Below are 22,349 nucleotides of genomic sequence, written 5' to 3'. Positions count from 1 at the left end.
GTGGGGGGCTCAGGCTGTGTAGTGGGGGCCCAGGCTGTGTAGTGGGGGTCCAGGCTGCCCTCCTGCCTGGGTTGTATGATCCAGGAAGTGACACTGCTCTCCTGGGTCTCAGTTTCCTCCTCTGTATAATGAGGGAGGCCTGAGCTTGCTCACGGCTGTCATGAAAGTTCACCTTGCAAATGGGCTGTATTAGACCTGCCCCCAGTGTGACCCTGCCCTGGCCAGCCCCTGCCTCTAGGGCTGTTTCCTCGCCTAAGTCAGAAGGGGACATGCCATGGCAGACACGGTCCTGTCCCAAAAGGAAAGCATTTTATTGGCCAGGGCTCCTAGGGGTGGTGGGGCTGAGTTGCAGCTGTGAGACCCAGCCCTGGTGGGCAGCTACCTCACTGGCTGGGGACAGAAGTCAGGGCCCACACCTGGCTGATGGGTGCGCTGGGAGGAGCTGCCTGGGCTCTGCTGAGGGGGGTGGGCTGGGAGGAGCTGCCTGGGCCCGGCTGAGGGGGGTGGGCTGGGTGGAGCTGCCTACCCTGCTGCTTGCGAGGGCTGCTCCAGGTCCCGGGGCAGCTCCAGGAGGTCGGGGTGACTCTTTTCTGCTTCCTGCAAAGGGACACGTCCAGTGAGCTCCACGGTGGCCATACTCTCAGCCTGGGGATGCCCTGCCCCACCCCCTAGCTTTAACCCTTAGCAATTAAAGTCCAGAAAGCCCCCAGCACTCCAGACCCTCACATCTTTCCCTTGGGCCTGGCTATGACTTTGTGATGTTTCTGCTTTTCCTAGGGACTGTCCCCGGAGACCAAGGGCAGGTATCCTGGGGATACAGGGGGCCCGTGCTGCAGGAAGGAAGGAGGGGTGCTGGGCGGGGCCATGCGCAGCTCTGACTGAGGCTGCTGGCTGCAGACAGGGTCCTGAGCGGTGGCCATGGGGGTATGACCACTACACCTCTGCACTTTAGGTCCAGGGCACTGGAAGCCCTGCCATCGTGCCCCCACAGGTGCCCACCGCCGCGCCCACCTCCAGCACATGGTGCAGCAGCGTCACACGGTTCTGCTGGGACTTGGTCTCCGTGAGCTTCAGCAACGTGCTTATCTTGAAGCCATCGGCGTCACCGGTGTGGCTGCCCTGGGAGGGGCAGGGAGTGAGTCTTGCTGGCCCCAGGCGGGCCAGGTGGGCTGGGGGGCTGCCCCTGACTTACATAGTTGAGGAAGTTCCCAATCCTCAGGATCAGCTGGCAGAAGATGGGTAGCCGGCGGCTGGTGAGCAGGCCTGCAGGGGCAGCCAGGGCTGGAGAGGGGCTCTTGGTTCGGAGGCCCCATGCCCTGGTGTGGGGTGTGGTCCTGCTTGCCAGCGCCCCTGCCCTCCCTGGCTCCTCCCCAGGCTCCGCCCAGCACTGGGAGGGACACAGGGCAGGGCCCGGGGCTGCAAACCCTCTGCCAATGGGAGTGGATGCCCATGGTGTGCCTGACAGATGTGAGCTGTGCCTCGGTGGGCCGCACCTGTCCCTCTCCCTGCCCAAGGGCCGTGGCAGGTCCCTGCTGATTCTTCTTTCAGAGATGGTGCCTGTGTGCATGCACGTGCCTGTATACGTGTGAGGGGGTGTGTGTGTGTGTGTGTGTGGGGTCGTGTACGTGTGTCCACATGTCTTGTGTGCATGTGTGACTGTGTCTGTGTGTGCACGTGCCTGGGAGTGGCAGTGGGCATGTGTGTCTGTGCGTCCAGCGGGCGTGTATCCAAGGTGGTGACAGCAGGGAGGTTTTGGAGTGTGGTGAAGGCTGGCACACCCTCGGGTGCTCTTCACAGCCATTGAGATTCTGGCAGTATCAGGGGCCCCGGGCAGTCCCCGCCCCAGGTTCAGAGGCCTGTTTCTCCTGCACATGCCCCCCACCTGGCCCCACTCACTTTTGCAGGCAGCCAGCACCAGCTGGGCCTTGGGCTGCACCATGTCCAGCATGGCGGCCGCGCCCTCGCACAGCAGCATGCACTCGATTCGCAGCTGGTAGCTGGGGACGGCATAGCCAGGGGTCAGTGGCCCGCACCCCCACTTGCCCCTGCCAGAGGCGCAGTCAGCACAGGGTTCTGGCTTGGGTGGTGGGCAAAGGGAGGGGGTTTCCACCACCTGCCCCGCCCAGGAGGCACCCTACCCGGCCGGCCCAGAGCGGGATCCAGGCCCTGCACAGGCCTCGAGCCTCACTCTTTGAAGGGAAGGGCTGGGGGTGGGGCTCGAGTGACGTTTAAAAGGCCGACAGCTGCCAGGCTGCTCCTAGAGGCCCCTTCCCCTCCCTGGCTAGGCCCTGCTCCCTGTCCCTGCTCTCCCATCTGGGGCCCGGGCCCTGGGGTCTGAGGGCGGCCGTGCTCACCAGGGAATGGCCAGAAGGAGGACGTAGAACTGGTCGGCGTTGGCCAGCTTGGCGCGCTCCTCTGTGAAGGCCCGCAGGTTTTCAATCTGCCAGGAGAAGGACCGCATGTGGGATCCCCTACACCAGCTTCCGCCCTCCAGGACTGCCCGCCGGCCTCAGCCCCTCCACTGCCCACGACAGCTTCCTGTGGCTCATGGCTCAGGGCAGAGGCAGGGCTGGGACACTTCCTTCTAGGTCTCCCTGCTGGGAGCTCCCGGGACGGCCTTGCCCTTGGTTGGTGTGGGGTCCCCTCACCTCGTGCTTCTCTGGAAGGAGCTTAAGGAGCTGTTTGAGAACCTCCACGTCAAACTTTGTGGTGTCCCCAGCCCGGATCATAGCAGCGACCTCCTCATTGGAGCTGCAGCCGGGAGAGGACCGGGCAGGGGCGGGTGAAGCATGAGTCACCCCCCACCCAGCGTCCTTGGGACCCTACCCGGCAGGGTCTCCCCTCGCAGCCATGGGGTGGCCAGGGCAGGTGGGACCAGGGCAGGAAGGGGCCCAGGCTGACTCCTACCCTCGCTTTCCCTCCACGGGCCCTGCTCAGGCGAGGCAGGAAGGTCAGGTCCAGCCAGCTCCCTCAGGGGCCAGAGCCGGACACCCGCAGCAGGAAAGGACTCCGGGGCTGAGAGTCAGGGCTGAGGTCCTCGTCCTGGTGTAGCCACTGCTTATCTGTGGCTTTGTGGGGAGGTCCCAGCGCTCTCTCCCTGGGAGCCTGGATAGCCCCTAGCTGGGGTGGTGTCCGCTATGACCCTCCTGCCTAGGGGATGCAGTGTGCACTTCCCATGGCGGCCTGCAGAGGGCACTGCCAGGCCCAAGTCAGGAGGCTCAGGTGGCAGCGGGGCTCCGTGGCCAGGGACGGGGGCCACCTCCCTCACTCACCACTTAAATTGCTTCAGGAAGATGTTGAGGTTCAGGCTCTTCTTGGCATCAAGGAAAGTGATCTGGAAAACGCCCCGCCCAACAGGCTGGTACCAGAGGGTGGCCAGGCAGGCAGCCCTGGCCTGAGTCCCCTCCCCGTCCCCACCTCCTTGGGCTCCTTCCTGGCCAGGGCGGCTGCTGTGGCGGGCTCCTTGGGCTTGGCTGCAGGGAAGGAGAAGAGCCGCTCGATGCTGGAGAAGTCTGGCTCCACGGCCTCGGCGTGGGGACTGCTCAGGGACGCCCACATGGAGTTGTGCTCTGCAGGGCGGGGACACAGCCCGTCAGAATCAGGCAGCCCCGGGGTTGGCGATCCAGCGGGCAAGGGCTGGGGCCTCCCAAAGGGTCTCAGGATGCCCTGCCTGGGCCCCAGCAGGTCCAGCACGCAACAGGTACCCTATCTGAGCACTGGCCCACAGGAGCGTGTGGAGGGGTCCCTCAGAGGTCGACCCCACTCTGCTCCTCCCCCTTCCCCACCTCAACCACAGGCGCTGAGCCCGGAGCAGGGGCCAGGCTGCCCTGGCCACGCACAGGCAGGGCACACAGACAAATTCCATGTGCCACCTGCCCCTCTCCCCAGCAGGGCCCAGCCCTCATCCTAGGGGAAGCTTCCCTCAGGGGCCTGGGGACCCTCACCACGTGCCACATTGGATGGCAGCTTCTGCCAGTTCAGTTTCTTCATGCGCAGTGTGGGTGGGTTCACCCGCCGATGGCTGGGGACCCAGGCTGAGCCCAAGCTGTGGTCCACCTGGGCCACGATGATCTCCTCCACGTCTCCCGCCACTGAGGGGCTGCAGGTGCCGGGCAGTGGTGGAGGTGGGGGTGGAGGAGGGCCCCAGCCCATACCAGGCAGCAGGGGTGGGGGTGGGGGTGGGCATTCCATGCCCGGGAGTGGTGGAGGTGGTGGGGGCCCACAAGCACCTGGCAGGGGTGGTGGTGGAGGGGGTGCTGGGGAGGCCATGGCCCCCAGGCCTAGCAGGGGTAGGGGTGGGGGTGGAGGTGGAGGTGGTACTGGGAGGGCCTCAGTCCCCACACTGGGCAGGGGGGGTGGTGGGGGAGGGGGTGGGGGCTCAGCACTGGATCCAGGGAGCAGGGGTACGGGTGAGGGTAGAGTGGGCGCTCGCTGCTCCAGGGCTCTCGGCTGCGAAGCTTTCAGGAGGCTCTCGCTCTGGGCACTGGCCACAGGCTGGCAGGCGGGGGCTGCTGCTGGCTGTGGGCCCTCCACGCCGGCCTTGGGGGTTGCTGTGTTTTGCGGGGAGCTGCCCCTCTGACTCTGGCCTAAGTTGGCCTGGACGCTCTTATGGGCCTTGACCAGGGGGCTTGGTCGGGGCCGCCCCTTGACGGACAGGAGCCGCTCAACCACTTCCTCCAGGGTGCACTCCTGGGCTGTGGTGGGGGGTGTCCAGGGTTAAGGGAGAAGGGGGCAAGGGAGGGAGGGATGGGGCTTGAGGAGGAGGCAGGAAAAAGTGGCCACCTCCCCTGGGCAGAGGATGGGTTGGGGTCAAGGATAGGTCCCTCTCCCCGTGGTCTAAGACCCCAGTGTCTGCCCACCAAGCTGTGCCTACACCCCTTCCTGCCCCTTACCGTCACTGGCCAAGAGCACAGCCCGGTTCACCAGGCTCTCCAGGGCCTCCCAGAGCAGCTGGCTGGAGCGGAGGCTGGGCTCCAGGTGCAGGAGGCCCTGCAGCACGGATAGGAGCTGCGCAGACACCGGGGAGCAGCTCACCTGGATGGGCGAGTGCGGGGTGTGGGTCAGCAGCCGGCCCCTCTGGGTGGATTCAGGGCCCCCATCACATTCCCACGGACCCCTAGAGATGAGAGCCTCGGCGACTGTGGTATGGGTGACATGTGGGACTGTCCTGTGTATTATGGGATGTTAAACAGAACCCCTGGTCTCCGCCTACTCAATGCCCAGCCATGGTAACCAAAAATGTCTTCAGACTTGCCAGATGCTGCCTGGGGACACAAGTGCCCCCAGATGAGAGCTGCCAGGTTCAGAGAATGAGGGTAGGGCCTGAGCTTGACGGGAATTCAGCCTCTTAGCTCCTCACCAGGCCCTGAGGCCTCTGAAGTTCACCTGATGGGGACTGGGCAGCTGGGCCCAGGACAATACGGCCACTGCTGGGCAGCCCTGGTCCATGGAGCCCCGTACTTCTGGGTCCTCTGGCCCTGGCTTTGCCCCCGGGTCCAGCCCAGCCCCCAGGCTGCCCGCTGCAAGCACCAGCTAGCTTTCCGACCCCTGGCCCCTTGCTCTTTCTGGAGTCTCACCGCAGAGCTGGCACCATGCCCAGGTAATAGCAGGGTCTGACCAGGGCAGGGAGGGCCACTCCAGGCCCAGCCCCTGGACCTCAGGGCCACAGCCTACACTGGGGGGCAGCCCTCCACCCTCCAGCCCCCAGCCCACCTTGTGGAACAGGGAGGCAAAGACCTCCTGGTGGCTGCTCATGTCGACCCCACCGGAGACTCGCAGCAGCTCCTCCTCATCCTCGGCCTTGGCCTCCTCAAAGGCCTCCAGCTGGATCAGCAGGTCAGCGTCCTCCAGGTCTCTGTGTGGGAGGGGCCGGGTGGGCTGAGCCTGCTGCTGCCTCCACCGACAGGCAGACAGGCAGCCCGGCTTGGTGCCGGTGTATCTGCCCCGTGCAGCCCACCTGGGACTCTGAGCCAGGCTGTGGCCAGCTGTGGCTGACATGTGGCCCACATAGCCAGGGATGGTGGCCTAAGAGTGGCAGCTCCCCAGGTCAGCACCTCACGCCCTGCCAGGCTGCCCCCAGGTCACCGGGCAGCTGCATGCCCCTGAGAAAGGGTGAGTAACATGCACCAAGGCCTGGGGAAATGGCACATGATGGAACAGGGCCATGGCCTCGGGGGAGGAAGGTCCTCCTCTGGGTGCTGCATGGCCACAGTCAAGACCACTCCTGAGGTGGGTCCACAGGGCTGTGTGGACACAGGAGGGGCAGGGCTCTGGCCTGAGCAGGAGGAACCTGACTGTTCACTGGGCCCAGGGCTTGCCAGTCATCTCAGTCTAGCCAATGAGCAAGTTCTCTGTAGTCAGGGCCAGCCCCCTTCAGCCCACACTGGTAGGGCACAGGCACCCACCCAGGCAAACTTTGCATGAGGCCATTTCTTTCTTTCCTTCTTTTTTGAGATGAAGTCTTGCTCTGTCACCTACACTGAAGTGCAGTGGTGTGACCTCAGCTCACTGCAACCTCTACCTCCCGGGTTCCAGTGATTCTCCTGTCTCCGCCTCCTGAGTAGCTGGGATTGCAGGCACACGCCACCATGCCCGGCTAGTTTTATACTTTTAGTCGAGATGGGGTTTCACCCTGTTGGCCAGGCTGGTCTTGAACTCCTCACCTCAAGTGATCTGCCCGCCTTGGCCTCCCAAAGTGCTGGGATTACAGGTGTGAGCCACGGCGCCTGGCCCCTGAGGCCATTTCAACACCAGGCACTCCAGCCTTGGGCTTCTCCAAGCTGACTTCCCTGCACATTGGGACCCTGGCCTGAGTATAGTTCTGACTGAGGCCTGGGATACAGGTTCCCGGCCATGTGGGCTCCCAGCAGGGTTGCAGGATTTAGCAAATGAAACTACAGGGTACCTGTTAAACTTGAATTTCAGACAAACAATGAATAACTTTTGGCATAAGTATATCCCATGCAATATCTGGGATATACTTGCACTAAAACACTTGTTGTGTATCTGAAACTTGAATGCACTGCATGTCCCGTATGGTACCTGGCAACCCTAGTTTCTTTTTTTAAAAACTTTATTTTAGACTCAGGGGGCACATGTGTGTTTGCCACATGGTGTCCTGTAATGGCGGGGACTGGCCTTCTGGGGCAGTGGGCTCTAGCCTTTTTGGCACTAGGGACTGGTTTTGTGGAAGACAAGTTTTCCACATACAGGGTGAGGGGAATGGTTTCGGGATAAAACTGTTCCCACCCCGATCATCAGGCATTCGAGTCTCAGGAGGAGCGCAGCCTGGGTGCCTCACGGGCATGTGCAGCAGCAGCAGAGCACCTGCGAGATTCTAATGCTGTGCTGACCTGACGGGAGACGGGGCTCAGGCAGGAATGCCCGCCTACCGCTCACTTCCTGCTGCTCGGCCCGGTTCCTAACAGGCCAAGGGCAGGTACTGGTCTGCGGCCCCGGGGGTTGGGGACCCCTGTTCTAGAGGAGCTGACACCAAGCAGTGAACGCTGTGCCCTGTGGGGTTTTCAGCTCGCCCGGAGCCCGTGCCCGCTGTCTCCATCCTGCGTCCACTGCACCACCTTGTCGTTCCCACTTACTGGCATTCCATTTTCTGTGTCTGAGTTGGTTCACTTAGGGTCACGGCCTCCAGCTCCATCCACGGTGTGCAAAGGATGTGAGCTCATTCTGTCTTTTCTGTGGCCGCTGCAACCCTAGTTTCTGTGGGCAGCTGCTGGGCACAATGAGCTGGATTCTAGCCTGAGACCTGCCTTCCTGCTGGACCCCTGGGGCTACTTGGGGGAGTGGTGGGATCACCTCCCTGCCCTCTGGAGGTGCTGCTTCGGTGAGGTGGCTGGGATCCAAAGGGCAGGTGGGCCTGGCCTTGGGAGCAGTAGGGGCACGGGGCAGATGGCAGGACCACCACAGTGGGCACTCACCGCAGGCGAGCCAGGACGTCCAGCAGCTGCAGCCCTGGGAAGGGACAGACAGGGTCAGAGGGTTTGGAGGCCACCCCCCACTTTCCCCGGTTCACTTCTGCCACCCAGAGCACCCAGCCCTGCTCTGCTACACCCACAGGACACCAGAGACCCTGAGGCTCCAGCAGGGAGACCTGGTGCTGGATACCCAGTACCACTCCTTCAGGGCCCACGGCCAGCAGGCCGGCCAGAAACAGAGATCAGGCCCCCGTCCCTCTCCACTGCCCGGCCAGCCTCGCAACTGAGAACGGTCCAGGGTTGACCTCCAGGCATTCTGAGGCCTGCATCCATTGAAGGGGCAGGTGGTGGCAGACCCGGGGCCCCGGGTTGGGGACAGGTTTGTGGTGCTCCCACCTCCCCAGGTGGATGCCGCATGGGATGGGCTGGCCAAGAGGAGGGCAGGCGCGGGCACTCCAGCAGCCCAGGGTGGGTGGTTACCAATAAACTCGTTCCGCAGCTGGGCGCGTGTGCGCAGGTCCTCGGGGCCCAGGATGATGGCGTTGATCACGCTGAGCAGGGTGACCACATAGGGTATGTTGTCGCTGCCGGAGAGCTCGTTCATGACCACGCTGAAGCGGTACTGCTGGCTGCACACCGTCTGTGGGGAGGCCGGGGTCAGGGTGCGCCCAGGCCGGTGGCCCCACAGGTCCAAGTCCAGGCCCTGCCGCCCACCTTGTAGTGGTCCAGGGCGTCCAGGGTCAGCGCGTGGCCCTCGGGCGAGTAGATGCACAGGGCAGCCAGTAGTTCAAATACCTGCTTCTTCACCATCACGTTGGATGTGTCCAGGGCTGCCAGGGAGGAGCGGGTGGGCTCAGCAGGGCCAATGTACCCTTTCCCGTGCTTGTGCAGCTGGGCTCAGGGCTGGGGCTCAGGGCCTGGCAGGCAGATGCCAGGGGGTGCTGGGCAGTTGCCTGTGGCCCACAGCAGTGCTGGGCAAAGGGCTGGGACCCAATGAGCTACCTGCTTCTCGGTGCCCTGGCCCTGCTCCTGGACCCCAGGGCCAGATCCTGCAGGAAGAGCTTGGGGGCAGTGGCCCCATCCTGTTGCCGGCTCTGGGCCCAGGTGTTTTCCCAGTGTAGCACTAACTGTGTTTACGGCAGATGAAACGTGGGACACCTCCTCATTCCTACAAACCCTTGCCGCCCGCCCCATCCCTTGAGCTGTGAGAGTTCTGGGGGTGGCTCTCATCTGACCCTGCTGAGAACAATCCACAAAGGACTCCATAGAGGGGCCTGCCAGGCCCAGGCTGGGGAGACAGGCTGACAGTGGCTGGCTCCTGCACCTGCCTCTGTCCCTTGGGTCCGGCAGAAAGGGGGCACCTCTGACTTGCTTGCCCACACAGGCACCTGCCGCCCCCATGGACCCAGCCCTGCCCATCACTGCCCACCCCAGCTGGTCCCCAAGCATCGGTGGGACCTGGCAGGAGCCGTGAGCGGCACAGCAAGGGTTTCTCTCAAGGGATCAGGACTGACTTTGGGCATAGCCTGGGGAGACTTCCTGGAGGAGGGGAAGTGAGCTGGGGCTGCCCCTGGGTGCCAGTGTAGGGGACAGGGCGGGGAGGGGGATGCTGTGAAGGCACTGGGAGGTGGAGGGTGATGCCCTCAGCAGGTGTGGGCCAGACCGGAAGGGCTCTGTCTGGGCTGAGGGTGAAGGGCATGGAGCCAGGCAGGTGTGTGCTGGAGCCCCTCGGGTGGACTCGAATCTCTGACCCAGGTGACTCTGGCCGCCGAGGGCAGAGAAACTAGAGGGTGGGAACCAGCACAGGGCTGGGAGGAAGGGCAGAGCCACAGAACAGAGGCAGGGGACAGGGAGATTGCTGGTAGAGCCAGTGCAGGGACTGGGGTGACCTGGAGGCCTCAGACTCGGAGTGAATGGTGATGTTTTCCCTGAGCCCAGGAAGCCAGTTCTCCTCCAGGAAGCCCTCCTTGCCTGTCTGGCTGCACTTCCTCCTGGTGGGACCCCAGGCCTCCCCGGGCCTTTCGGGCCTGAGGCCTCACGCCAGGTCCCTAGCGTCTGCCTGGGCGGCCCTCGGCACCGTGGCTCACCCTGGGAGAGCTGACGCACGTAGCCCTGGTTGCTGAGGATGTACTCGATGCCCTGCTGTGAGTTCATGACGGCGCGCACGCAGCTGACGCAGGTGAGCTGCAGCAGGGCGTCCGAGATGCGCGCCACGCCGCGGCCCGACAGCCGCGCCAGCGCCTCGAGCAGCAGGTCCAGGCCGCTCTGCTCCAGGAACTGCACCATCCAGCTGCCGTCACTGCCCTCCAGCCGCTTGCGCAGGCCCGAGTAGTTGACCACAGAGGGCATCTGCAGTAGCCGGATGCACAGCTCAGGGTCTGCATTCTCCAGGTTGGCCTCCGTGGGGTCCGAGTCCTGCGGCCCCAGCTTCTCCTTCAGCGCCGCCCACTTGCGCTGTGCGCCCTCTTTCACTGACATCTTGCCGAGCTGCGGGCAGAGGGTACGGAGCCATCAGCGGGGCGAGGATGAGGGCTGTTCACTGGAGGGAGGCCAGGTCCCTCCTGGCCACCAGTGCAGGCAGGGCCTTCCCTCAGCCTCGGTTTCTCTGTGGCAATTCCCGCTCCCGCGCTGTGCTGAGGGTTATGAGTAGCACTGTGTCCCCCACTACAATTTCTCGGGTTTCCCTGTACCCATCCCTGACTGATTTCAGCAACCGAGGCGGCAGGCAGGAAGGGCCCCACTGCACGCATCAAGACCCTAAGGCTCAGAGCTGGGAGGGGAGGAGCTGGCTCAGAAACCTACACCCCAAGTCCAGGGCTGGCATGGCTTCTCCAGATGGACAGGACCAGATGAGCTTGGGGATGCCTCGGGGGAGCAGGGGGCTCCGCTGGCGGGAACACTACCAATGGTAATGATGCAACAAACGGCGCATCTGAGGCTCCTTTATCTCACCCCAGGCGCTTCCCCTGCCCCGGTGGACAACAATATGGACAGGGAGATTGTCAACCCCGAGCGCTGCCTGGGCTGCCACAGTGTCAGGAGCATGGCCAGGGAGGAGGGGCAGCTCCCAGGTCTCCCCTGGGCCTCAGTCTGCCCATCTGTGTGTGGGTGGTGGGCTCACACCAGCAGGAAGACGGAGACCCTGGGCATGCAGGGTTTCACAGGCTTCAGTTGCCACAGGTCTGACTCCAGCCCCGGGAACACCCCATAACAGGCCCAGCCCAGAACAGCCTCAACATGCGCCTTTCCCCAAAGGGAACGGCAGGACAGGTGGGCTGCACCTCTGCCATCAGCTCCACGCTGCCACGTCCCCACAGCCACTGTCCCCAACCACAGACCCTGGGAACTGGCCTTGAAGGTCAGGGGCATCCCAGGCCCTCCTGTGACCATGTACAGCTCAGATCTTATATTTAGCGTCTGAGAACGGCAGTGCGGAGCCTCAGGGAGGGAGTTTGGGGGCCGGGCCTGGCAGGGACATGCTCTGAGCCTCCACCCTGGCTTAGCACTCACCACCCTGCCCCTCGGCTTCCCACCACCCGCAAGGCAGGCACTTTATACCCCTGCAACCAGGTGGGGAAGTGGAGGCAGCTGGGTCCCTGCCCACAGTCCCACACCTGGGCACAGCTGGGCAGCGACTGGAGGTCCCACAGGGCTTTGCTTCAACCTGGCAAGTGCTGCCCAACCTGGTAAGTCAGGAGACCCCAGGCCGAGGGCCATCTGAGGTCACAGGTTCCGGGTGGGGGAAGCACACAAGCGCCTGCCTCCCCAGGCGGCTCTGGCCCCAGCCCCACTGCTGTCCTCACCGCTGGAGGCCCTGTTCCTCCCCTCCTGCCTTGGGAGAATGTCCTGGAGCACCCTCCCTTGAGGTCCCGGGCCCACTCCCCAGCCTGGCCCACAACCAAGCCTGGTGTTTCCGGCAGTCCCCCCCCACTCCCCCCACCGTTCCTCATCCCTCTGCCTGTCCAACAGCCCCGGGGGGCCGCTGGGTTTCTTCCAGGAGCAGCCTGGCGGGTGGAAGTCAGAGCTCTGATCTGCGTGTGATGTGTCCCCAGCTCCCGCCCTCACCAACTGACCCGGGCCCAGTCACTCAGCTTGCCTGTGCCTCAGTTTCCTCCTCCACACCTCCAGCATCAGGCTCCCGGGAGCACCCTGAGAGGGTGGTCTTGGCTGCCCCCCCCTGCAGGGGATCCCAGTCTGGGCACCGCAGAACGGAGAGCCCGGAGCCCCGGCCCACTGTGGTTTTAAGTCACCCTCCCAGGCCCAGCGTCCACTCACCCAGATGCGCAGGACCTTCCGGCCGCCTCTGCCCACCCACTCTGGGCCCTGCCCCGGGCTGCTCCTCATGCTCCCCTGGCTTCTCATTGCTGCTGACCGCTGAGCTGCCAGAGCCGCCACCCAGGTCCTTCCCAGGCAGCCTCAGGTCCTCAGGGCCCCTCCTGACAGCAGTGGGGGTTGCTCACACCAGCACGAAGAACCAGGCAGCCGGGCCTCTGCATGCATTCCCACCCGCCCTGGCTGTGGCTGCCTAAAGAGGCCCCAGAACTGACCCTCCTTCCCTCCCCCGCCTCCATTGGCCGGAGTCCCTGTCCCCTTGGCACAGGCCGAGTGGATGGAGTTATGAACTCTCCCAGGCCCGGCCCCTGGCATCCAGAGTGTCCTCTCCAGCCAAGAGCCCCAGGGGTCCCTCCATGCAAAAAATCATGACCTTTTAGAAACAAGCAGTGTCACCGAAAGCCGCCGTGCCCCAGGCCCCAGGGTGTCTCTGGACACACAGGGCACTCCCAGATCTGAGTACTGCCTCTCTTGGCCCTGCCCAGTCCTCCTTGCCCTGTGCACACCCCTGCAAGACCCTAGTCAGGAGGAGCCCCCTTGGTCTGTGGGGTGGAGCCGCGGTGGGAGGAAACTGGCCCTCCCATCCATGCCGGTCCCAAGACCGCCGTGCCCGGGCGCCACGCTCTGTGTCTGTGCTGCCCCAGTCAGCTGGGCCCCACCGGGTGCGGTGTGGGGGCAGTGAGCGTAGCAGGGCCTTGCTGGGCTGCAGCCGACACAGACGGCAGACCCGAGGCGGAGGCCAGAGCTGCCTTCCTGCTTCTGTGATGCCGCCAAGGCCGCCCAACCTCATCCAGGGCCCCCAGTCAGGCCCTGCACTGGGGAATGTTCCAGCTGCTTTTCAGCATGGGGCTGAACCTGCACACAGACATGGCCAGGCCGTATACACAGCACTCTGACTCCCATCTCACAGGAGTCCGACTTCTAGCCAGCAGCCTCTCTGGGGCATCCCCGAGCCTCCCCTTGTGTATAAAAAGCTTTCTATGTATAGACTGAAACGTCCATCTGAGAAAACCCGGAGGCTTCCCACCTCCCGCCCGCCTGAGTCTGCTAAACGTGGGTGGCCGTGGCCCACTCCCTGCACCAGCGAGCTCTGCACAAACAGCCTTGCCTGATCCCACTGGGGGGTGGTGTCTGCTTCTGCAAGGGTTCCAGAAGGAATCCATGGCTCACTGATCTCCGGGTCACGGGGCAGGGGGAACAATACCCTGGAAGGTGCGGTGCCAAGCAAGTAGGGCAAGGGCGGGAGACACACGGCTGAGCTGTGTGCCCCTGGGCAGCGCCCCTGCCCCTCTGCTCTCCATCTGTTTAGTGGGCTGGCAGGAATGTGTCCTCAGCACTCCCCAGCCCTGGCTGCAGGGGTGTGGCCACCTCCACAGGCACAGGAATTTGCGTTCTTCCCAATCTGTTCACAGCTGGCAGCAGCTCTGGCTGAGGCAGGGCAGGACCATCCAGGCTCTGCAGGGCCCAGGCCCCAAGCCTCAGACAGCAAAAGGGTCAGGGCACCGAGAAGGGGTGTCCCCATCCACCCCACCCCTGACAGTCCACCAGCACCAATGGAACTACATGGGGCAGGGCTTCTGCAGACGAAGACCCTGAGGTCTGAGGGGCTCACCCCACCCATGGTAGTGGGACGTCACCATGGTTTTTCAGCTCTTGCTTTTGTCAACCAGTGGCATGGGGCTTCCACAGGCTGGTGTCATGCCTCTCCCCTCAGACTCCAGCTCCTGCAGGCAGGGTGCCCCTCTGGGCCTGGCCCTAGCCAGCCTGACATGGTGATGCCAGCACCTCCATCCAAGTGCCTCCATGCTAGGGCAGCTGTGCTGACTCTCGGGAAGCCACTGGGCTACCCCACCTGGCAGTCAACAGTCAAGCTGAGCATGAGTCATGGGTTGGGGACAGGGCCATTGCTGGCCCCCACCAGACCTGAGGCCTTGTGCCCAGCCCCTGTGGTGCAGACAGAAACCAGAGCCAGGGAGTGTGGGCTCTTGAGGCAGGCCCAGCCCCGAGCTGTGCAGAGTGGCTGGGGGCTCCTGTGTGGGCCCATGGCCCGGAGCGGCACACAGGCCAGGGTGAGGGTAATCAGGCCTGAATCCCAGCATAAGTGTGGGGGTCCTGAGCCCTCAGTCAGCACCAATGGGCCTCGAGGCCCCCCGTGACATGTTCTGTGTCTGCCTGAGACAACCCCGTGCCCCATGCAGGCCCCACGGTAGGGAAGGGAGCAGTCTGCCTGAGTGCAGGCTCACCATGATGAACAGGCCAAGCCCTGAGCTGGGCAGCGCTGGGGAAGCGTACTGCCGGGTACTGCCTTCTGGGCCTGGGACTAAGGGGCTCTGGGGGCCCCAAAGCAGTGGCGGGGACGGGGTAGGGCAGGCAGCTTCGGGCGGCCCTTCTGGCACTGGCAGGGGCTGGTGCTTCTGGGCCCTGAGCCAGCGTTGGTGGTGGGGTGCAGGGAGGGATCTTGTCTTCCACGGGGTGGGCGGGCGGAACAGCGGGAGAGGATTCCGGAACTAGGAGGCAGGGGCTGCCACACTGTATTTTTAGCTCCTCCAAGAGCCCAAATTTTTCCACTCTTTGGCAACCCGTGGATCTCCAGAACCGCACACGTTCCTGGCAGCACCCGGGGTTCTGGGCAGCCCAGGCGCTGTGGGTGGTGGAGGCACCTGGGGCCGAGCCTGTCCCGCCATGACCCTCACTCCCTCCCTCCCACTCAGACTCCTGGCTCCCCTGAGCCTCCCCGCCAGGCCAAGAGCCCCTGAGGGAACTCTGCTGACCTGGTGGCTCACAGGGGGCCTCAAGGCAGGTGAGAAATGGGGTCCACCCGCTGTCACCTGTCCAGAGGCATGGGGCGCACAGGCCTCGGCGAGGCTGGCCGTGTCCTTGCTGTCTCCTGGCCTGTCTCACACCCAAGGAGCTCTCCAGCCCTCACACCGCCTGCAGTCCCCAGGATCCAGACAGAGTTTGAGGCTCCTGCCTCAAAGCCTTCCAAGATCTTGCTCTCCCCCTGCTGTGCAAGGAGGGCCCCCCGAGCCACTGTGGGGACCCACAGCAGGAGCAGGTGAGCAGAAAGGCGCTTTCAGTGGTGTCACCATCAAAAGACAAAGATGGAAGCAGCCCACACGGCGACGGAGTTCAACCACAGGGTGCGTGTGACGCCACCAGGACACCTGCCCAAACACTAACCTAAGCTGCAAATGGGACGCAGAGGGTGGTGTTTATACCGGGGAGGAAAGCAAGCAAAACGGCCGAAAGACGCCCACAGCCTCTCACTGCGGGAAGGGGGCTCAGAGCGGCGCAGCCCCTGCTCGGGTCGCCCCGGGAGCAGAGGGGCAGCCAAGGGTCCTTCACGGCACTCTGGCAAGTGTTGGTGGAGGCCTCGTGAGTGGAGAGGAGCTGGGGGTTCTGGCTGGCCAGCGCTGAGTGCCAGGGGACACCACTGGTCTGGAGTTGGACCACAGCTGGGCTCTCTGTGTCCCCAGGCTCTGGGGCAGACAACGGGCCTGTGGGAGGTATAGTTCCTGGGTTAGGAACAGAGCCCTGTGGAACCATGGGGAGGAGGGTGGCTCTGTGGGGGGGGGGGGTGCAGCAAACAGGAAATGGGGAGGAAGGCTCACGGGGAGGAGGGTCGGCAAGGCAAGAGCAGCCCAGGCACGGGAGGACAGGAAGGGCGGAGGCCCCACGCCAGGAAGCCAGGCACTCTCTTCCACCTGCACCAAGGGTGCGCAGGGGCTGGGTGGGCACGCAGCTCGCTGGTCACCGGATGGGCCTTCTCCAGGACAGAGCATCTCAGCCGCACAAAAAGCAGGGCCAACAGGGTGCTCCCTGAGGGCCAGGCCGCCTCTGCCATTCTCGGAGGTCTGGGCTGGAGTCTGGGGGCCCAGGGAGAGGTGTGTGGGGACGAGTAGCTGCCTTGGGGATACTTCCTGAGCCTGAGGGCCTGCCAGCACCTACCATGGCTGTGGCTGGGAGTGACGCGTGCAGATCTGTGGTTAGGGGCTGGGGAGGGCCGGGGGCAGGGGGCGTGAGCCTGGGGCTGGCTATCACAGGCCCAGTGGCACCCGGCAGGGGCTCCATGGGGCAGGTGGCCGGGAGCATGGAGACCAGGGGCTCATCACCAGAATCCCCCCACCTGGGATTCCTTCCCCCAGACCAGACACACTCAGAGATGCCTCCTCCAAGGTCCCCAGGTCCCTCCTCTGTCCTCAGAAGAGGCCTCTCCCAACTTGGGATGGGGAAGGGCAGGGCTGGTTGGAGCCAGGCCCCAGCTTCAGGGTTCAGGTCCTGGTTACTGTGTGCCTGGCTGGGCCCCAGGGTGTCCAGCCTCCACCCTGACCATGCCAGGACAGGAGGGCTGCCCGCTGTCTGCCCACAAGCCAGGCTCTGTGGTCCCTGCCCCCAGCCCACATCCCTGCTAGCAGCTGCCTTCCCAGGAGCAGGGAGAACAAAGACAGATTGAGAGTAGGGGACAGGCTGAGCCTGCGCACCCAGCACGGCCAGGGGCTGCCGCCAGGGCCCAGGGTAGGGGGTGGCTCTGACTGTGGGCGCCACCAGGCTCTGCTGCTGACCGGCCCGTGACCCACAGGATCTCCTGGTTCCTGTCCTCAAATGGGGATGAGCGTGTCAGTGCCAACCCTGAAGCTCACTGACAGATCGAGGCGCCGGCTGTAACCAGTGTGCAACCATGCACAGCGCATGCTCTGACCACCTGCCCTCCCGATCGGCCCACCTTCTGCTTGGCGGCTGGGACGGAGCTGGAATGTTCCAAGAGTCTCCCCAGGCCCTGCTCAGCGTCTCTCAACCTCTGCTCCAGGCAGCCAGTGCCAAGGAGCCCGTCAGGCCCGACCGGGCGAACAAGATCCTCAGTGTGGGTGCAGTGTGCCACTTGGCATTGCTTGCTGGGACACGAGGGTACCAGGGGGCCTCTGCACATGGAGGCACAGGCAGGGGCCCTGGGTGTCCCCGAGGGGCTCCAGTTCTCAGGCCACTCACGTCTGTGCACAAGGTGGGAGCAGAGGCAGGTGGGGACAGGTGGCTACTCCCTCACTCCCACCCTGCGTCCTCCTCCCAGCCTAGGCTGGGTGCAGGCCACAGTCTGAGCTGTGTCTAGAGCAGGAACAGGGACCCAGGGCACAGAGGGTGGGGCAGGCAGGCTGCACACCAAGGCCACATCCCAGGGCCTGCAAGGACCCAGGTGCAGATGGGCGATGGAGGCCAGTGGGAGGCTGGCCGTCCTCACACAGCTGGCCACGTCCACCCCTGACCCGGTGAGGGCCAGGACAGCTCGGGCACAAACAAACCCCTGCACCACTGGCCATGCCCACTGGTACTCCATGCCTGTTGGGCGGCCACTGGCTGGGCAGAGTGAGGGGCTGGGGCTGGCCTCTGCCCACAGCAGCCGCATGGGGGGACAGAGGTGATACAGAGAAGCCGCTACCCAGGGCTGTGTGTTCTGTTGGCCACTGGTTCCCTCCCCATCCCTCCCAGCTGTGCCCTGGGTTAGCCCCAAAGCTATGCTTTGACACTAGCCTTCATCTGCAAAATGGGAAGCAGACAGCCTGTCCTCACCACCCCAGGTGTGGTTCCTGGCCGAGTTCTGGGCCACCAAGGGCTGCCTGGGGGCCTCTGCCTTCATTGTGAGGTGGCCTGGTGCAAAGCCCTGTAACAGTAGGGCAGCCGTCCATCCGCTTCACCCCACCTCTCCCACCCTGGACCTTGGGGTGCTCAGACTATGTCACGGGAAGGGGGCGGGTGGAGAGTGCCATCACAGCGGGGGAGCAGGGGGTCCCTGCCCAGGCCACCAGGGCGGGGAGCCTTGGCAGCATCTTCCCATGTCCTGACCCTGCAAAGGCCTTGAACGGTGGCCAGGGGCCCGGCCAGGCCCCCAGGGGTGCCCAGCTCCTCCTCCTGGGTCTCCATGCCATTTCCAATGCACGGAGGTGGAGGCAGGGGGAGACGGGGCGCCCCAGCCGCAGCCAGTCACCCTTCTGGGGTGAGAACAGGAGCGAGCTGAGGGCACAGAGGCTGGGGACGGCCCAGCCTGGCCCTTCTCTCGGGAATCTCTTGGTCCTTCTCCCCTCCCTCCCCTGCTGCCTCTGGGAAAAGCTGCAGGCAAAGAGGAGAGCAGCCTTGGACTTTGCTCTTGGCCATTCTGTCCTCAGGGCCTTCACGCTGGTCATTCACCCAGGCTGTGACCCAGGCCCTGACCTGCCAGGAAGGCTCCAGGGTCCGGACTGGCCCTTAGGCAGTTGTCTTGAGCTGCTGTGGAGTGACGCAGGTGGGTGCCTGGAGGACGGGCCTATTTCTGCCCCCCGCCCCCGCCACCCCTGAGTTTGGAGGCCCAGTAAGGGCTACTTGACCAGGACAGGCCCATCCCATTCCCAGAGTGGCAGTGCCAGGACCCCGAGCCTGCCCTGGTGGTGGCAACAAGGGGTGAGGAGCCTCAGCCTCCAGCTACTCTGTGGGGCCGGCCCATCTGCACCCTGACCCCCAGTAAGTGCCCTGTGCCTGCCTGGCACATTGCTAAGTGGGGCTGGCCTCCAGCCTCTGGGCACAAAGGCAGACGCACACAGTAGGGGCTTTATCAGCTCCCCCTGCCAGAACAGATGGCACTGAGTAGAAAGTGGCACTGACTGTCCCGTGCCTGCTTCCTCATCTGTGAGCTGAATGCTCCCGCAGGACCCACGCCTCACTGGGAGAGATGAGGGTGGGACACTGTGTATGGGGACCCGCAGGCTGGTTCATTCCTTCCTTCCTCCCCCACACACTCAGCACACAGACCCTGCCCAGGCTGGTGTGAATGGTGAGTGGACAGGCCGGGCTTGGGGCTGGCCCTTGGGACTGCCATAAGCCCTAAGAGGGGCGACCCTGAGCAGTCCCTGTGGTTCCTTAGTTAATTACAGCTGAGAAAGGACAACCGCTGAGAGGACGGGCACCACCAGTTTGCCCTGCTCTCCTGCCCTGCCGGTCGCCATGGCACACCGGGGCTGGGCACGGGGGCAGCTGTGTGAACAGACCCCACTCAGGCTCAGGACCCAGGCTGTCTGGTACTCAGAGGCAGACTGGGCAGGACCCTCCCTCCTAGGGTGAGGCTGGCAGGAGCGGGAGCCTCTCTAACGGGGCCAGGTGGTTGGATCCTGCTCACACCTCCAGCGGCGGGCAGCCTGCGCTCAAACCCTCTCTCCTTCCCACCCAGCTGGTAGCAGCCTTCTTGTCTTTGACCTAGGGGGTCCACTAGGCCTGGCTCTGCTGTGGCAGCTGGGGCGGCCCTCCAGAGACTGGGGAGCTCCTGTGTGGCCTCTCCTCCCCGCCTTCCATCCACATCCTGAAACAGGTGGGTGTGCCTCCTCCAGCGCAATGTGTCCACTGGGCCACGAACCACACACCTATCACACACCTGCCATTTGCAAGACGGAGGTAGGGGAGGGGCCTGGCAGCAGGGAGTCGGGCCTCATCCCTGACAACAGGGAAACTTGACCTCCAGGCACCAGCAAAAAGCCAGGGGCTTGAGCTTACTTCACTGTCCCCGTCCAGAGCTGGGCCAGCTGCGCCCTCTCCACACCCACAGGCAGCACGGGTTACTTTCCAGTCACCACCCACCCCTCCCGCAGCCTGCACGAACCCCGTAACTTTCCCAACCCGGGAAGCAACTGCGCTTTGATGGAAAGTGCACAGTCTATTTCAGGTAGGAGCTTCCACGTCCCCACGTGTGCGGTGCGTGCAATTAGCTTGACAGCCGTCAGCTCCTCCACAAAGTGGGCGCTCACCTGAAGGTTAACTCTTAGCTGCTGAGGAGCCCTGGCTGTGGAGGCTACAGCGCAAGTGGCCACCGGTCTGCCCTGTGAGGCCCCCTTTGCCAGCCTGCAGGGCCCATGACCGTCCAGGGATGGAGGGCGGGGCCTGGGCAGGGGTCAGCTCCCTCGGGTCCCAGGAGGGCCCACTGCAGCAACCTGGCTTTTAGAACAGAAAGTGGCTGCTGCCCTGGTGTGGGCGGGTGGGAGCAGTGTGAGGTCTCAGACCCCAGGTCTGGAACCCAATGCTGCTATTTGCTGCACTGGGGCTGAGTACCCGTGACCCAAAGGCCCCTGGCTGGGCAGCACCCTCAGGGTCTGGAGTGCCGCTCTGGGACCCTACCTTCCCCAATGAAGGGTGGCAGGGAGCAGGTCCCAGCCTGAGCTGCCATCTCACCCTTCAGAGTGCAGATGTGGAAACTGAGGCCTGAAGAGGACAAGTACTCTGCTCCGTTCCAGTACCAGAGTGGGGGAGGGCTGGCAGTAACGCGTTTCCGGAGTCCAGTGCCTTCTGGCCTGCCTGACCTCTGGCACGGTTCCTGGTTCCCTGCCTGGGCAGGGTCTCTGCCACTATGCCTCCTGGTGAGTCCAACTGGCGTGGGCAATAATGCTGTGATCACAGCTGAGCTGCAGAGCTCTGGCTGGGGAACTCGAGCCCCAGAAGGCCCAGACGGACAGACCATCCCCCCACACCTGTGTTCCGCACAGGGCCCTGGGGGCAGAGTCACAGCTGGTCACCCCGGCTTCCCTCCTTAGTCACGGTCACTCCTGGGGCAACTCCCCAGTTAGAGGGTTGACGGGCGGGTGTGAGGGTGCACAGGGTTGCTTCCCACCCCGCCCACAAGGAACAGAGAGCTGTGATGGAGGCTGATTCCCCCAAGCCTGCCAGCGGAGGGGACCAGGGCCCCCTGTGCACCCACTTGCGCGTGGGCAGCTGGAAGCCAAGCAGTCAGGGTGGGGCAGCGGGCCGGTGTGCACCTCTGGGTGCCACCTGGGCGGCAGACCCGAAGTTGAAGTTTATTTTCCCAACTGTGGCTGATTCATGGTCAGGATGTGGCAGCCGCGAGGCGCAGAAATCCCGCCTGCCCCGGGAGTAGGCCCGGCCCACTCTGTGGGCAGTGCGCGCTCGGGCGGTGCCTCGGCGCCGGGGACCAGGGTCCCGGGCGCGGCGCGAGGAGCCGGCAGGGCCAGGGGCGACCTGGGGTCCCCACCCGGACTGTGCTCTGCGCCGCGGGACGGCCCGCCGCCACCTGGGGCGCACACGCCGCAGCCCGGAGCCTCACTCCTGGACCCCAGGGCGCCCCCGCCTCCTCCCGGACTCAGTTTCCCCTGAGGCTCCTAGCGGGCCCCGAGGCCAAGGACTTACCAGGTGAGGCGGCGGCGCGGCCAGCGCTCCGTCCGGGGCCGGGTCAGGGGCTGCGGGCAGCCGGCGCCCACTGCGGCGCTCGCACGGCTCGGACGGCAGCTCCCAGCGGGCGCGGGGCGGGCGGGAGGAAGAGGAGGTGCCGCCCCGCCCGTCAGCGGCCACGTGGGGAGCTGGCGCGGGCCGGGGCGGGGCCGAGGAGGGGTCGCTGGGGTGGCCCTGCCCACCGTGTCCCGCCCCTGAAGGCGCGTTAAGGGGTCTTCCCGCGCCCGTGAATCCCTGGCCGCCCCCGCTCGGGCCCCTCTGCCCCAGCTCCTGATGGGCGGAGATGGGGGTGGGACGCGCGGGGCGGGGCCGTCCCCCGCCTGGGCCCCCACCGTCCGCCCCCCCCTGCCCTCCACCGCCTCCAGTCCACCTACACCCCGCATCCTCCAGGCCCGCGCCCCGGCGCCGGTCGCCTCCCGCTGCCCCAGCCAGGACTCCTGTTCCAGCCAGCCGGATTCGGGGATCCCTCGGCAGAGCTGTCTCTTCCCAGGCTTCGGGGACGGAGAGCCTCCCATCAACCAGGCCAGCCGTGTGGCCTCCTCTCCGCAGCCCTTCCTGACCTCCCTCCTTCCCTGATGGGGCCTCCGTGGTCTTGGGCAGCCTCACTTCGCCGGTTGGTGGAGGCAGCTGGTGAGGGCCGCGGAGGTGCTGCGATGGGTGGGTTTTCTCTGCCACCCAGGACTGAGGGGCACCCATCCACCAATCCTCCCATCCCCGACATTGACCAGCATGGGCACACCCGCAGTCGGCTCTGAAAGCCAGCCTGGCTGGATGAGAGCCAGGCCCCAGCTCTGGAAGTCCCTTGTGAGGTCTGACCCTTAATCAGAGCTGCAGGAAACTGCATCAGGCCTGGAGTTTGGGGGTCACCGAGGGTCGGCTAGTGGGAGAGCAGAG

At 64.6% G+C, this 22,349-nt stretch overlaps 1 protein-coding gene across 4 annotated transcripts in view; it reads right to left on the bottom strand.

Annotated features, from left to right (window-relative positions):
• Positions 1–21,549, bottom strand: part of INF2 (inverted formin 2) — a 29,916-nt gene extending 8,367 nt beyond the window's left edge. For 2 of the 4 annotated variants that reach the window (XM_037730232.1, XM_037730233.1), the window contains exons 1-16: positions 12,207–12,422; positions 10,019–10,418; positions 8,646–8,761; positions 8,412–8,571; positions 7,935–7,968; positions 5,713–5,854; positions 4,893–5,034; positions 3,945–4,694; positions 3,418–3,569; positions 3,273–3,334; positions 2,649–2,751; positions 2,355–2,440; positions 1,897–1,997; positions 1,193–1,263; positions 1,012–1,119; positions 527–597 (exon numbers count right to left, since the gene is read on the bottom strand). In XM_037730232.1, the coding sequence (XP_037586160.1) occupies positions 527–597; positions 1,012–1,119; positions 1,193–1,263; positions 1,897–1,997; positions 2,355–2,440; positions 2,649–2,751; positions 3,273–3,334; positions 3,418–3,569; positions 3,945–4,694; positions 4,893–5,034; positions 5,713–5,854; positions 7,935–7,968; positions 8,412–8,571; positions 8,646–8,761; positions 10,019–10,418; positions 12,207–12,293 (2,585 nt within the window). In that variant the 5' untranslated portion in view covers positions 12,294–12,422. Of the gene's footprint in view, positions 1–526; positions 598–1,011; positions 1,120–1,192; positions 1,264–1,896; positions 1,998–2,354; positions 2,441–2,648; positions 2,752–3,272; positions 3,335–3,417; positions 3,570–3,944; positions 4,695–4,892; positions 5,035–5,712; positions 5,855–7,934; positions 7,969–8,411; positions 8,572–8,645; positions 8,762–10,018; positions 10,419–12,206; positions 12,424–21,413 lie in introns of those variants that run through there. The other 2 variants (XM_017505395.2, XM_037730234.1) reach the window with 2 other exon arrangements.
• Between the last annotated feature and the right edge of the window lie 800 nt (positions 21,550–22,349).

This window comes from Cebus imitator, unplaced genomic scaffold (genome assembly GCF_001604975.1).
Source record: "Cebus imitator isolate Cc_AM_T3 unplaced genomic scaffold, Cebus_imitator-1.0 Scaffold338, whole genome shotgun sequence".
In the NCBI taxonomy this organism is placed as follows: domain Eukaryota; kingdom Metazoa; phylum Chordata; class Mammalia; order Primates; family Cebidae; genus Cebus; species Cebus imitator.
This window is presented reverse-complemented; position numbering and strand designations above follow the sequence as displayed.